Below are 16,323 nucleotides of genomic sequence, written 5' to 3' on the forward strand. Positions count from 1 at the left end.
AGAACAGGCTTTAAGATGTATGCTTTTCAATATACAGTGTAGTTGCAGACTTTAAATGCAGTATTCCCTGGGGGAGTAACAATAATCCTAATATTAACAATGGCTACAAAGTTTGATATTAATGGAGAAAATATGAATAGCACTATGCTATTTATAAAAGCTTCTTTATTAATCACCATACTGAAAAGCACTTAGTCATCCAAGTACCAGCTTTACGCTTCTGGGGACTGATGATGGGCCAGTATTGCTTTTACTCTTCCTTCATTCCTGTGGCTGTGAGATTTCCGTGAATAGGGGTGCAGGTGGGGTGGTAGGTTATTCTTGGAAGAAATGGGAGGCAAGAATACACAATAGTCTTAAACTGTTATTTCACACAAACAAAAGCTTCTTCTAAAGTATTTTTCAATCCTTTAGGTCATCACTAAAACATGTGAAAGTGTTTTGATATGCCAGTGCCAATGCACATGTATTCCCGCACTTTTTTTGCTTTGACTAAAATGAACCAATTTCTCTGTATTCAAGGCTGTTTTATAAGGTTAAGTGTTCTTAACCAAATGTTAAATGCAGTAGTAGCTGCCAATGTATATTGATCTGGATGCTGGAGATTAGTTTTAATTAGTTTTATTGCTGGTGCGCAGTTCAGTGTTAATGGTACGTCGTTGTTCTTTGCACAGGACTGAGCAGCTGGCTCTGCAGCCAGCACAGCTCCCTTGGAGCAGCACGCCTTGCTCCTCTGTGCCTCACAAAAAAAGCAATATGGGGAAAACCACAAGTTTTACACAGCTTTTTAAGGCACTGACTCCACCTACATTCTCTCCCTCATTTCAGCTGTGATTTCAGCAGCCACGAGTGTATCTCTTGTGGCAGTTTCTTCTGCTTTCACTGAACTGCAGCCCCTGTGAAATCCCATGGGATTATACGCTTGACGTGTTCTTCCACTTTACAAATAAGTAACTTACCCTGTTACCTGTGTCTTGCCTTTCCCAAGTGTGACGAGCATGCTATCGGAGCTCATTAGAGGTTTTGTCAAGTACATTTTTAACAAATCAACACCCTCCTTTATAAAACAGGATATAGTTTGTGTTTGTTCTGAGGAAGGAAAGAAAACTTGCAATAAGAAAAAAAGGAAAAAAAAAATTTTGTTTGTTTTCTGTTTCAGGAATTTCAGTTACATGTAAGAGACTCCATAGTTAATCTCAGGAGAAAATTGTGTTTTGTGTGTGAAGTGGTTTGCAGGGAACAAAATACATTTCTCAGTGACTGCCCACTAGTGTAATAATGCAGTAATCTGCGCTGTGTGAATTGTCCTGAATTGGAGATTTATTGCACGTAGTCCTTAAGGAGTGTTTTATTTAAGCCCCAGGATTAGGGACCATGGTTTAAAACCTGAATCATTTATAAACTTTGCTAATTTATTAAATTAGTAATGTAATTTATAGGGTTTTCAAAGCTGTTACTTCTGTTTTCCTTATACCAACGGTGTTTCTCTGGGTGTAGATGGGCAAGAGGAAGTTCAGTGGGCTGGAAATCACCCTGATCGTCCTCTTCTGCCTGGTGACGATCATAGTCTGTGTCCTCATTGGGCTTTTAGCATCAGGACAATCCGGAGTCAAAACTGCGGGTAAGTACATGCCATTGCTGCTGTAGGACCAGAGCAAAAACCCTGAGTGGGAACTGCTCGTTTCTGCTTGCTGAGACTATTGTAAATGCCCCAGAGCTTCGGGAACTAACCATTGGCATCATTTCTGTCACTGTTTGATTCAAACTTTTCAAGAACATGGATATTCAAGTGAGAAAACAAAAAAAAAAAAAAATCAGTGTAAACACTGTAGGCACTGTGAAGTACTGACTCTTTGTGTTACTGTTATGTTTTTATCATTACCCAAAGGTGAATCATGGTCAATCCTTCCTACAGATAATATGAGTAAAATTACCAGTTATGAACATAATAAATAGCGAGACTCAGAATTTATTGTCATGAAAAAAACTTTTATCCCTTCCTCCCAAGACTGGACTTGTTTTATAAACTTAGAACCTGTATGATTTCAAAATTTTTGAATATAAAAGAGGACAACACTGAAAAAAAGAAAAGGGATCAGGGAGACTATGTGGGAGCAGCCAAATTGCGTGGAACAGACATTATAACCATAAAAACCTATAGGATTTCCTGCTCATGTATTGGTACCTGAGAAACCAGTTGTCTTAAGGGATGTGGTATAGAGCACCCTGCTTTACTTACGGTTCCATTTTGTGTGAATAATCCCATTTCCACACAGGGATTGAAGCAAAAAGCTGGGAGGTGAAAATGGCAGTAAAATAAAAATAATTGCTTATACAAAACAAACATTTGGTGTTTTAGTAAAGCTGCCCATACAGACTAATATCTGCATATTTTCTGCTTGTTTCTGTCACAAGATGAATAGGAGTCTCCCTGGGCAAAAAGTACAAATGCGTATATTGCAGATAATGCAAACAGGTGAGTCCGTGTATTTGTGTGCATCTCAGCCTGAGACAAGATTTCTACGCTTTGTAGTTCTCATTCCAAATATACACACTGTTCCAAAATATGTAAAGTAACTTTCAGTCCTGGGAGAAACTGAAAACAACCATCGGGTACCTTTTTGTCGGCTAAAGTTTCCAAGAGGTCACCTTAAATTCCGAGAAACCTATAATCTAGTGGAGCACCTTAATGGAGCTTTAGGTGCTTTTACCTGATGCTCTAATTCAAGCTCCTATGGCAGAACAGTATGTCAGGGGAAAAAGCATCCAAGAGAGCAACAACACAGTTCCATTTAAGAAAAAGAAAAGTCCTTCCAATTTTAATTTGTCATGTATTTTCACAAGAAGCAATGCATATTGAGCTACAGGACTTACTGAAAACTGGATTAATGTATACTTTAAGAAATAAAATTATCAATATCACCCATACGTTCAAAAACTTTTAAAAAAACCACAATTAAAACAGTTGTGTGCAATTTTTCCAAGGTAAGGTAAATCACACTAGCAATAATTTACACTCATTTGAATCTATATTAATGGTTAGAGTATATATTTTGGAAATCCTGGTAATAACCCATTAATTTATTTCCCTAACAGAATTTACGCCAAAATGTCCGAACATATTAACTGCAGAAAGAATTGACTGCATCCCGGATCAAGTAGCAACAAAGGTCTGAAAACATTCTAGAAAAAATCAAAAAATAGGCTTTTTTCCATAAAGCCTCATGCTTAATTACAAAAATTTAACTTGTCTCTACTATATCAGTTGTTTTCTTAACCTTTTTTAATCTGTGATTGCCTGAACACTTTGCAGGGAAGTGTAATTGCTGTACAACCCATTTCAGTCTGTTGACAGAAAGTCTGATTTTTCTAGCCACTGTAGCAGTTTGCTGTCAAAGGTTGAAGACCACTGCCAAAGTACTCCTCAGCAGTTTGGTTTTGGGATAGGTAGAAACAAAATTAGTCAGACATCAAGCAGTTAAAAAAAGTCACTGTTTACTTTTAACAACTTTGTCTGAACAGTTTCTTTTTGTCTGATGGTCAAGTACTAGCATTTATAATAGTTCAAAAATAGCAGGTGAAGATGCACTTTACCCAGATGCACAAGACTTTTATAATATAGAAGACATGGTCACAGTTTCCTTTCAGAACCAATTTGAATCTCAGTGTCTTCCTTTCTTGATTGTGGTGTCTCTTATCTGGGAGAGCGCAGAGTTTAGAACTGACCTTTTGGCTTAAGAATCTATGAGTTAAGATTCCTAGTGAAAAGTATCATCTTAATTTTTCAGTGCTCTCACATTCAGAATATTTTTGTAGTGGTTGCTTTTGAAAGGCTGTTATTATGATTTTTATTATCATTATTAATTTTCATATTTATGATGGATGTTCTCATTTTCTGATGGCAGCCGGTGGATGCCTGGCATCTTTCTTTGGTTTGGGGGGGGCAGCTTAGGAGAAAAAATAGTGAACGTATTATGATGTGTGATGTTTATGTCATTCACAGAGGTATAAAAAATTATTAACCAACTGTCTCAATCTCTGAGGAAATTCCCAGTCTAATTCCAGAAATGACAGTTGTTAAAGCTTCTGTCATGTCATGGGTTTTGTTATGATATATAGTTCCATAAAGTCCTGTGGGCAAACAGGTTAGTAAAGGCTCAGATCACAGCCTGTTCCTCTACTCTTTCTGTTCCTGCAACCCCCCAGGAGCAAGCAGGAGCAGTCATGCAGATCACTTTAATCTTTAATTACTACCTTTGAACCAGTCACCCAACATTAAGTGCTGCACTCATCATACAGTGAGGGAAATAGTTTTGCTCTGGTTGCAACTGTAAGCCTTATTGTAAGTCTACCCTTGCTTTTTACCATCACTGATTAGAAAAATTAAAAATAATCAAATTATAGATAGCAACACAAAAGTAGAGCCAGATGCAAATTTGAACATTGGAATGTTCAGCTCTGGAATTAGAGGTGAAATAAATGATTCCTGAATCTGTTCATTCCTTAGTGAAGAACAGGCAGCAGATTTTGCAGGGTTAGAGATAAATATCACCTTTAACCTGTGCCCTGATGAAAGCTGTTAGGTGCATGCCTCACACAAGCCAGAGTCCCACCCCAGTGTGTCCATTCATTCTTGCATAAATTTTCTCCTGGAAGCATTTTGGTTGTCCTTCTTTAGGCTATTCTAATACAGCGACCAGCAGAGCTGTAAAACTACAGGGACCTCCTTAGAATAACATAACTCTTCTGTAGTGGTTTCCATTAGTGGTTTTCAGAATAAACAGCAGCTGGGAAAATTACGATTTGCCTAAGCTCGTATAGCAAGTTAGTGTCTTGATTTCTCTATTCACTGAAGGTGTCCTTGATGAAGCCAGAAAATGAGTAGGATTGCAGAGGATAGAAGTATGGAAAGCAAATAGATATTTATTAACCGATCACAGGGTTGATGAAAGTAGACATGCTGAAAGAAAGCAGATATTTATTAACTATTCACTGCTGTGGAAAATTGCCATGAAGTTTGACTAGACAAGAACAACACACCAGTAAAAAATGAACTACCATGAGCAGAGCTACAGTAGTCCATTATTGGACTGATACCTCTGAAAGCGTGGGGGAAGGGTGTATTGTTTTTGTTTTGGTTTGTGTGCTTTTTCCCCAAAATATCCTGCTGGCAGAGGTTTGGGTGCACATAAGGGAAACATTTTAGTTCAGCACACAGAGAAGCTATTCTTTGCATCTTTGGTGCTCAGTTCAATGTTCAGAAGCCATCTCACACTGTACCCCAGAGTAAACTGTTTCCTTGATTCCAGGATTATTTCTAATTAAGCTTTGACTTTGGCTTTATTGGGTATTGGTATCTATTATGCTGGTTTTATAGCTCAGAGGCTATGATCAGCTCACAACTTTATTTACACTAAATGATAGCTTCTATAACAGCCTCTCCAGTGTCTTTGGATGAACTCTGCTCCCTTCCTTGTGTCAGGCATAACTGATCTTGCACTTCTGTATTTACTTCTTTATGCAGCAAGCTCAATGTGCCATGAAAATACAGAGCTATATCTTACAAATCCACTAGAATAAGATCTAGCTAGAAGAATATCACTGGACTGTAAAGTAACTGCTGAAAATAGTCAACAAGTATTCATGAGAAGTATCTGGGGAAAAAGAAAAGCATGCTTATGAAGTTGGCAATGCAGATGCTTGAACTACCAGGCTTTAGGAAAATCTGTTGTTCAAACTATTTTGCATTGCATGGGATAGTCACTGGTCTAGGAAGGGATAAGGGGATGGAGATAGCAATTCTGTTCTGATGTATTTAAGATATTCCCCTACGTATGAAGGAAATGAAGTAAATGAAGTAAGGGAGCAAATCTGCCTGCAGTCTTGGAGGGGATTGGTGTTTCTTCTCATTTACTCTGAAATAGTTTATAAAATGGGAAACAGAGAGCTCTTGTCGTGGGAGTTGGGAAGGTGGAAAGTGAGCATAGGTTTTTCACAGCCTTAGAAAGTACATTGATTTGTGGATCGATGGGGAAAATGAGTGACTATATCTCTCCTCCAACTGTGTTTTTTGCTTGGAACCTAACGAAAAAGAGAGAAGATGTTTTCTGATGTGAGGAGTCCATGACAGAGAGACAAACATTTATCTATTTGGTGAATCTGGGTTTTATCTTGAGTGGTTTTGCAGAGATTTCTGTGCTCCCTGCCATAGCTACGGAATAAACGCACTAAGACTTCCCAAGCCAGTGGCTCTGTGAGCTCCCTCTGTGCTTTGCTTTAGCACGTGCATGATTTCTGGGCTGGAGCTGGCTTATCTTTGCTCTGTTCAGAGGCTGAGAAAAACATTTGACCTGCACTGACCACGTTGGGCTCTATAACCCAAAAACAAGTGCCACCAAGGGCAGCAGCAATAGAGATTTTGGACCATCTTCACCTGTTTCAAGCTGCAGAATATTTTAAATAAGCATGGCACAAACACAAAAAACATTTGAGCACAATCATATGAAGGCAGAAACAGCTTCTGTTAGTGGGCAGGTGGAGGGAAAGGTCTTACCTGCATGTTCGATTTGGATACCTGAGATCACTTATGGGCACTGCCCTTTGCCCTCAGTATTGTTGTATTGCTATTGCCCTTTGCCCTAAGTAGTGAGTTGGGGTTTTAATGTCAGAAAATGTGCAGAAACTTAGTGCTGTATTACCCAAATCTTATCTTCAAACATAAAACTCATACTAACAGCGCATGAATAAGTTAATTCCTAACAGCAAAGCAAAGGTACTGTAGCTTATTGGACTACTGAAAGATAATGTAAAGGTTGGTGCCACTAAGCTGAGATACATGCTTTAAACAATAGGTTTATTTGCCTGGTTTTTTTTGAAAAAAAAGTTGATTTATCTCACTTTAAGGTTCTGCAGAAGCAATCTGAACATTTCTGATATTGGAAAATTACATTAAAATGTAGATATTATACATGATGGTCAATTATACATATGTAGACGTTTAAGAACCAGATGTTTACCCAGGTGTTAAGCCAATTATAACTTTTACTCCCTCTCCAGTGTGTGACTTTTTGTCAGACTATACTGCATCTGTCACAGCTCAAATGTTTCAACAATTCTTTTTAAATATTCATTTTGCCTGTGGATCTTGTGGTTTTAAGAAAGAATGAATATCTAATAAGCAAGTTTCTACTCTGAATCCAGAAAAAAATCCTTTCTATTTAGTGTATTCTGTGCCATTGAATTCATCCAATAGATTTTCAGAGGAGTTGATCTGATTGCAGCTATTATTAACGTTTCTGGTGTTTGGGGTAAAATACACTCCATGTACATTTTAACTGTTTTAGTACAGAGGATTTATTTGTGTAAAATCAGCTCATTTGTGCCCCTCATGCCCTTGAATCAGAGAACCTGCAGCCTGCGTGGCTGCTGCTGGAGTCCTGAGAGCGATACCAGTGTGCCCTGGTGTTTCTTCTCTTCAAACCATGGGTACAAAGTGGATGGGTCAACAAGATCCACTCAGGCAGGTAAGCTGCAGACTGAGCTCCCAAATTTATGCATGTGCTGATATCTGATTCAACACAATAACATTGCAACACGTGTTTTTTCCTAAGGATTCGAGACTACGTTAACAAGGCTGCCATCACCTTCCTTCTTTGGAAATGATATCAACACCCTCCTCCTCACGGGAGAGTATCAGACACCAAATCGCTTCCGGTTCAAGGTTAATATTTTTCTACGCTGTTTTAAGGTTCATGTTCTGTGCAAGATCTTAGGCTGGCTGTTACTGTGCAGTGAGGTTAGGAGGGCTGGATTAATCCCTCTGATGCACTCTCATGACTCCCACTGAAGTGCTCGGCTCCTCCTTTCTTTGTCCTCTCTGCTGTTGTAATGTATCAGGTTAATGAGGGTTTAGCACAGTGGGATTTCTGCATGAAAAATTACTGAGACCTTTGAAAAACTCAGCTTTTATATTATCCACCTTTTTTCCTCATCATAGGAAAATTTTGGGGATAAATGTATTTACTTACTTTTTATTTATGGCCTGGCCATACCTCTCAGTCATTTTGACAGACAACATTAGCTCTTCCAATGATTTCAGTTTTCTATGGAAAACTCAACAGTCCGTACCATGAATGTGGGGTATCGATGGGTTCTGGGGTTGAGCAGGCTGCTTCTGTGCGATACCTTCCTCTTGTGGTGGGTTCCTGCTCAGCTGGAGAAACACAGGGTAAACTATTATGAGGGAAATGGCTGAAAATGAGTGATGAAAGTTGGAAGTGAGTAACAATGAAGGTGAAAGAGGAGACTGAAAGAGGAATATCCTGAGTCAGAACTATGTGTTAATGCTGGGAAATATTTGAATTAGGCATTAGTTTTTAAAAATCCAACACTTCTGTTGTTTAAATATGTGCAGATCACTGATCCTAAAACACAAAGATTTGAAGTCCCCCATGAACACGTGGGATCTTTCAGCGGATCTGCGGCCTCCAATTTAAACTACAAAGTGGATGTGAAGCAGAACCCCTTTGGCATTGTGGTGACCAGAGTGAGCAACGGTAGAGTGTTGTAAGTAACGTTGGTGCTTTTTCTGAATAACACGGATCTCATTGGTCTTCTCTGAAAGCCCATGTTGCCTCGCAAGCAACGTATGTCCAAGATGCCATATGTGAGGTGCCCCCTTGGACACGTAATCTACTTCTTCGCCTGATGGATGTTCTGCAAGGACTCTTGCGAGGCCTTTGGAAATAAATTCTGTGATATGGAGAGGTCTGTCTAAAAGGTTTTAGGTCTGGCTCTCTGTTCACTTTCCCCTGATACTTGGGAAATCTTTACAGCTACTTTGTTCCATCAGTTCAGGGAATTTTTATTATCTGAAAGACTCCTTGCCAGTGCTTCAAATCACATGGGAACACTCTTCCTTGCACCTTCTATCTTCCTTGTCGCAATCATGCTGAAGCCCTGAATCACCAAAACCAGGTTGCCCTTTAGACCTATGACATCCAAGAATAGTTGGTGCAAGCCACCGATAAGCTGGTCATGTAATGCTGTAAGTAAAATATTTGACGGACTTGTATATTGAATGCTTTCATCCCATTTGAGTTCTAAAAATAATAAAATAAAACAAACCTACAAACTTAACAGCATGGCTTTAAGACCCGTTAGAAGGGGGAAGTGTCAGGATGAACATGCTTATTGAATCAGTCCAAGAATGATTACCTGTCAGAGTGCTAGGCCAGTTGGATTATCAACACTTCAAGTTAATTAATTAGCAATTACTTTTGTGCTCTTATTAGTATTGTTTTCTTGCTTAGAATCCTCTATAATGATTGATTTGCAATTATAGAGAGCACAAAAGATGGACTTGGTATTCAGTAGTGCATGACTGATTAAACAGGTATATGGAGGGGGAATAAGAAATCTAGTCCAACAGAACCACGTTGAAACAGTGTTCTGGAAGATTGTCTATATTTTCCTTAGGCTTGTGTTTAATTTGTGGTTGCATTTTCTGTCTCTAAAGAAAAAAATGACAATGATGCTTGCCTCTGAGTTGAGTATCTCAAAGAATGTTGTTGTTAGCATGGGATAGGGCAGCCCCTCAGAGATAAATTCTTGATAAATTTGTTTACGCAAGATGAGTGCTTTGCAAAATCTGATGGAGTGGATTATTTCTGTGTTTCTGTCCACCCACAGAAATTTTCCATCTGCCCCATTGTTGTGAGTGGCCACAGAGGGCGGATTCAGGATTCAGCGCAACAGATGCAGGGTGGGAAGCTTTGGTGGAAGAGGAGAGTGCAAATGTAGCCCTGAAAATAGATGGGCGCTTGTATGAGAGGTTTCTATAGGATCACTAGGCACCGTTCATCTCCTTGTCCATGCAAGGGTCGCTCTGCTCCAGTCCTTCACCATCCCACCTCCCTCTCCTTCAGGTCTCTGATGGAGACCTGAACCTGCTATCCAGCTCTAACCAAAAGGAGTAAAAACAATTACTGCAACAAGTCTTGGTAAAATACTTTTTTTTTTTTAACATGTTTCACCAGGTTTGATACTACGATAGGACCACTGCAGTATGCTGAGCAGTTTTTACAGCTGTCAATCAAACTACCTAGCAGCAACATTTATGGTGTGGGAGAGCACGTGCATAAGCAGTACCGGCACGATGTTAACTGGAAAACCTGGCCCATGTTCAGCAGGGATATTGGTCCCTCCGGAGTAAGGACTGGTTTTATTACGCTTCATTATTTGCGGATGACTTCTGGAACCCAATCCTATTATGTAGTAGACACTAATAGACATTACTAATGTCCATTGAATTTTTTCCCCATTTTCAGGCACTGCATGTTACTACTAAAAGCTAGATGGTACTGATGAAAGTTCCTTAATTTCTGGTTTTTGTGTTGATGTGCGGTTGAAAACCAGTTGATAAACATTAATATATGAGAGTCTTCCATTTCTACTGATAAACAAAATAAATAACAACATGTGCTAATGCATTGCTGTGTGCAGCATTCAGTACAGATGAGACATGCTTCTTCAGTTAACATCTTTGTAGCTTGGCAAATGATGGAACAGTTCTCTTTAACAGCTGTCTCTTTACAAGGTAAAATATGTCTGTCAGCAGTTATTTGTTTCTATAGTCTCTATGGCTGTCTCTTTATGAAATGATTTCTGGGGCATCCATTTTTTGATAATTGTAAGACTATTTGTCGCTATTACCTCAGTTTCATAAAGCAACAACCCACATGATTTCCTCTGAGAGAGCACTTCAGTGTTTTGCTGAAATAGGAGCTATATTAACAGAAACTAGGAGGAGAGACCTTGTCATGATTAAGGCCCACCCAGCCACTCGCTCACTCCCCCCGGTGGGATGGGGGTGAGAATCAGAAGAATCAGAACCAGAAGAGTATCATGGGTTGAGATAAAGACAGTTTAATAGGGAAAGCAAAAGCCGTGCACACAAGCAAAGCAAAACAAGGAATTCATTCACTGCTTCCCATGGGCAGGCAGGTGTTCAGCCATCTCCAGGAAAGCAGGGCTCCATCACGCATAACGGTGACTCGGGAAGACAAAACGCCGTAACTCCGAATGTGTCCCCCCCTTCCTTCTTCTTCCCCCAGCTTTTTATGCTGAGCATGATGTCATATGGTGTGGAATATCCCTTTGGTCAGTTGGGGTCAGCTGTCCCGGCTGTGTCCCCTCCCAACTCCTTGTGCCCCCCCAGCCTCCTCGCTGGTGGGGTGGGGTGAGGAGCAGAACAGGCCTTGACTCTGTGCAAGCCCTGCTCAGCAGGAACGAAACATCCCTGTGTTATCAACATTGTTTCCAGCACAAATCCAAACCATAGCCCCGTACTAGCTACTGTGAGGAAAATTAACTCTACCCCAGCCAAAACCAGCACAGACCACTATATATAATTAATTAATAATTTGGAATTTGTATCCCTTACCTTGAGACACCTTCTCACTGTCTTCTCTGGTTGAAGATAGTCCTTACCTGAACGGCTCTATTGAGTGTTGACTCATTAAGTTAAACTGACAGTGAACAGAACCAACTTAGGCTAATTTCAAATTGGTCAAGTTCTGTTTCTCAGTAATATGTTCTGAGTTTTCTTTTGCAGGGGAAGAAGCACAACTCTTACAACAATTGTTAAAATTTCTAAGGTTTTTGTTGCTAATAATAAAGGAAAAAAAAAAACATTAGAAAGGAAATAAAAAAGAAGCAAGGCACTCTTTTATTTCCATAGATTAGACATAAAAATGATTGCCTTGCAGGATTAATATAAATATAGATTAGATGTAAAATCTAATCTATGGTGAAAGGTGATGAAAGCACCTTTCAAGTTCTATTGTTTGCTTGATGTGCATGTATATTACCCAGAAATAGTACTGCAATATATGCAGACTTGCCTGGAGATCCATCATATCTGTTTGCTTATGTTATCTACATATTTGGGGAAACATTTGTTTAAATTGACAATGTTCTCATAAAAGAGAGGAATGCCAGGAAAGAGAAAACAGAACCGTTTTTAGGATTCTGTTTAGGATTTTTATTTTTGTTGTTTGCTATATTTTGAGAAGTTTCAAATTCTACCTGGGGTATATTTTGAAATATCCCAGAACAGATACTGTTACTAGATTTTAATCAGCTTACTTTTTGTTTTTATCCTTTAAGGCAATGCATAACTTATATGGAGTTCAAACTTTCTTCCTGTGTTTGGAAGACAGCACTGGAGCCTCCTTTGGTGTTTTCTTAATGAATAGCAATGCCATGGGTAAGAAAGCTTTCTCTGTAGCTCTGAGCATTGCAGTTAAATATCTTTTTAAATGATCTGTGGGACTGGCATCAAAACTGTAGTGTTTAGCGTATGCGACGTAAGCAGTAAGTTGCACACAGTTAACATGAAGGTTGCGCTGGAAACCTGAGGGTCAGAAATCTATCTGAAGCCTGTGCAGCTCTGTGCAGATGTGCAGGGCACTGGAATTGGAGCCTATATGTGGAGTGAGCAATACTTGAAATTAAATGCCCTTTAGTCTCTTTAGATAAGCATGCATATAGGTATGCTTTAAAGAGTTCTTCATCTCTTGAGGCTGGAAAGTCGTACTAAAAATTTAAAGATAAAACGTTGAGCCATTGGATTTCTTCCGATTCTCTTCTCTGTAGGATGTAAAGGAATGGAAGTATGGACATTTAAAAGAGTCATCTGAATATATTTCCCCTTCATTGCAAGTTCAATTAATGGTTTTGGGTTTCTGGGGGGAGGGGGGATGTCTTGTGGATTGTTTTAAGTACATTTTCTAATAATCAATTAGAAAATTACAATGTTTTAGAATTAGCTGGTGTTCAGAATTGGTTTTGTGCACTCTTGTCTGGCAGAGTTTGTGGTGCAGCCTGCTCCAGCAGTGACCTACAGAACCATTGGTGGGATCCTTGATTTCTATGTGTTCTTGGGGAACACTCCAGAGCAAGTAGTCCAGGAGTACCTGAAGGTACCTTTAGCTAGAAAGACTATGCATTGAACAGATTCTTAAAAGTGCTTGGGATTTTTTGGTGTGGTTTTTTTTTTTCCCTGCTTTGTATGACAGTATGTGTTCACTATGTTATCTATTAACTCAAAATATGACTCAGTATATTTTTAACTAAGAATAGCTGTTAGTATGTCCCTAATGTGACTGCTGTCATTAGTAATAGCTAGCTGGGGTTAAGCTGGGGTGTAGATGTTTTTAGCTGGCCTGTTACTGGCAGCTGAAACATAAGCACTACTTTAGCTGGAGATGCTGGAACAGAGACCATGCAGCAGCTCGAGGCCCAAGAAGTTTGTAGCTGCTAAATTCATCAGTCTGGATGGCCTGACAGTGGTCATTGGAGCTAGAGGTGGTCTACATGGAATAACTTATGCTTCCTTGCTGGGGCTCACTCTTTTGTTATAAGGTCAAATTCCTGTTCATATGGCAATATTGTAGGGTAGATAATGTGCTTACAGGTACGTCATGATTTTATGGTCATAAAGTATCACTGATATCTTTTGTACTTCTTGAGATCTGGTTATGTTTCAGTGACACCTTAAAGAATGGTCATTGTCCCAAAATATTTGTATTTTTAAAATTTAAAAACATCATAGAAAAATATTGCATTTGGGAGTGGGCTGCTCATTTCACACACTAAGCTTAGTGTATATTATTCACATAGATTTGAGGAGTATGGATCTAGGGAAATGGGCACTGAGGTGACACACGCAGTGTCCACTGACCGTGCGTGGGATTTTTGCTCTCAACTTGCAGCTCGTGGGACTGCCAGCATTGCCCTCCTACTGGAGCCTGGGCTTCCAGCTCAGCCGCTGGAATTATGGGTCTCTGGATGAGGTGAAGAGAGTTGTGGAGAGGAACAGAGCGATTGGGCTCCCTTATGTAAGTATGGTTTTTGAGGAGGGCAGCAACCTCGTAAAGGCAGAGCTCTGCAGGAGAAATGACCCAGAGATCCTGACCATGGTGTTCCGCAACTGGTTCATTTCACATCAGTTTAAATTAGTAAATTTCTAATATATAGGCTTCTAGTGTCAAAGGTTTTTATGCATTTTAACAGTAGACCCATTATCAGAATGTGGGACATGGTGGGGCTTAATTACAGTAGGTTATATTTGAGCACTTTATTGTAATACTTTTTCAGTTATACTTTCCAACTATATCCACCTATCTTCTCATATTACCTAATCCATGATTTTTTTTTTTTTTTTAATTGTTCTGTGGACAATTATGGAACCATATATTATTCTTAATTGACATCCAAAGGTAAAGTACAATTAACTTTTAAAATTAAATTTCATATTACATTAGCCTGATGGCTTAAACAGAATAAAAATACCCTAATGTTAAGCTAAAATTTGAGGAAGAAATGTTTGAATTTAAGGGGACAGCTCTTGAAGTCAAGCAACTGCAATGAAATAGCCACATGTCCAGGGGCTATTAGAAAGGATGCCAATATACTCATTCATTTAAATTCTGTTAATGTTAAATGCAGGTGTTTTTAGGCACAAAAGATGTGTCAGTACCATTAATTAAGGCTGTAAGTATGAGATGAGATGCACATTGTTTGCAAGTGGTCCTGACAGCATGCTTTCTGCCAGGCTGCAGTAAAGTCCCAACGGTAAATTCACTATAGGACAAATGGGAATTGTCAGAAGAAATCGTGTTGGACTAATATACAAAATCTTTACATATCACTTCTTATGTTAAAGCTGAACTCCTTTCTCTTTCAGGATGCTCAGATCACTGATATTGACTATATGGAGGAAAAGAAAGATTTTACTTATGACAAAGTGAAGTTTCGAGATCTCCCTAATTTTGCAGCTTATATGCACAACTATGGACAAAAATATATTATCATATTGGTAAGCATTTAACTATTTCTTTTTCCCTTGTAAATACTATCATTATAACTGTTTATTATTCTTCTTTGCTTATTCTATATAATTATTACATTTATTGCCTAACATTCTAGTAGTCTATAATAATTGATGAAGTGTATCCTGGTTTCTTCTTATTTTTTTGTTTTCTGATTTTTTTTTTAGGATCCTGCTATTAGCATACAAAATCTAGTTGATGGTAGCCCGTATGGAAGCTACGTCAGGGGAGAGAGCAAAAAAGTCTGGGTTAATGAATCAGATGGAGTAACAGCATTACTTGGGGAGGTAATAGCGTTTTTATGAATTTGAACTTGGTCTGTTGTCACTGTTATGGTTTAATTTAGGTCAGGGGGCTCCCATTAAACTCTCATTTTCTAAGTTGCTTCTTTCAGTAAAATCACCTGCCAGTGAGAACAGAGTTTATAAGGTCGCATTTAAGATATGATACTTCTCAACCTTTCTTGATTTTTTTTTTTTTTTTTTTGCAATTTTTTACATTAAACAAAAAGGAAAACTAGGGTAATTTGAAGGCTCAAGGGACAACTCATCAGCCAGCTCCTATTTATTTTCAATAGCGATTGAAGAGCCAGCTCCCACATTATCCTTTTAATTAATAATTTTAACTTTTATTGAGAAATTTTTCTGTTGTGTATTATTCCTTGTATGACTTAAAAGAAAAACAATTGAAAACTCCGAAGTTAAGAAACTCATACTCTTTCTGCCTTCTTTCTGCACGCAAGCTATTGTCACTCTAGCAGTCTCTCGTTCAAAAGTCTTCATCGGAGCGCTATATTAGCACTGCCCTCGATGGCTAACTATGGGGGTCCTGGTGGACAACAGGTGAACATGAGTCAGCAGTTTGCTACTGCAACAATGAAGGCAAATCAGATCCCAGGCTTCATTCACAGGGGCATTACCAGCAGAGATAGACATGTCATCATCCCACTCTACTCAGCACTTGCCAAGATGCACCTGGAGTACTGTGTCCAGTTCTGGTCCCCACAATTCAAAAAAGACGCAAACAGACTGGAGAGGATCCAAAGGAGGGCCACGAAGATGATCAAAGGGCTGGAGAACCTGCTCTATTAGGAAAGACTGAAGGAGTTAGGTCTTTTCTTATAGAGAAAAGAAGGCTCAGGGGGGGCTTCATCACAGTATTCCAGTACTTAAATGGCAGCTACAAAGAGGACAGAGGCGCTCTCTTCACAAGGAGCCACACGGAGAATACGAGGGCAACAGGTACAAGTTGCACCGGAAATTTTTTACAGTGAGAACAATCAATCACTGGAACACTCTCCCCAGGGACATGGTAGAGTCTCCATCACTGGAGGTTTTCAAGATGCGATTGGGCAGGGTGCTAGATGATCTCATCTGGGTTCTCTTTCCCGTGAAAGGTGGGACCAGATGATCTTTCCAGGTTCCTTCCA

At 39.2% G+C, this 16,323-nt stretch overlaps 1 protein-coding gene across 2 annotated transcripts in view; it reads left to right on the top strand.

Annotated features, from left to right (window-relative positions):
- The first annotated feature begins 1,497 nt into the window (after nucleotides 1–1,497).
- SI (sucrase-isomaltase) overlaps nucleotides 1,498–16,323 on the top strand; it is a 50,088-nt gene continuing 35,262 nt past the window's right edge. The window contains exons 1-12 of one of the 2 annotated variants that reach the window (XM_075157444.1): nucleotides 1,498–1,625; nucleotides 2,643–2,644; nucleotides 3,097–3,170; nucleotides 7,403–7,523; nucleotides 7,611–7,720; nucleotides 8,414–8,565; nucleotides 10,038–10,209; nucleotides 12,169–12,268; nucleotides 12,871–12,983; nucleotides 13,776–13,901; nucleotides 14,750–14,881; nucleotides 15,062–15,181. In XM_075157444.1, the coding sequence (XP_075013545.1) occupies nucleotides 1,498–1,625; nucleotides 2,643–2,644; nucleotides 3,097–3,170; nucleotides 7,403–7,523; nucleotides 7,611–7,720; nucleotides 8,414–8,565; nucleotides 10,038–10,209; nucleotides 12,169–12,268; nucleotides 12,871–12,983; nucleotides 13,776–13,901; nucleotides 14,750–14,881; nucleotides 15,062–15,181 (1,350 nt within the window). The remainder of the gene's footprint in view (nucleotides 1,626–2,642; nucleotides 2,645–3,096; nucleotides 3,171–7,402; nucleotides 7,524–7,610; nucleotides 7,721–8,413; nucleotides 8,566–10,037; nucleotides 10,210–12,168; nucleotides 12,269–12,870; nucleotides 12,984–13,775; nucleotides 13,902–14,749; nucleotides 14,882–15,061; nucleotides 15,182–16,323) is intronic. The other variant, XM_075157443.1, reaches the window with a different exon arrangement.

The sequence above is a fragment of the Calonectris borealis genome, chromosome 9, assembly GCF_964195595.1.
Source record: "Calonectris borealis chromosome 9, bCalBor7.hap1.2, whole genome shotgun sequence".
Lineage (NCBI taxonomy): Eukaryota > Metazoa > Chordata > Aves > Procellariiformes > Procellariidae > Calonectris > Calonectris borealis.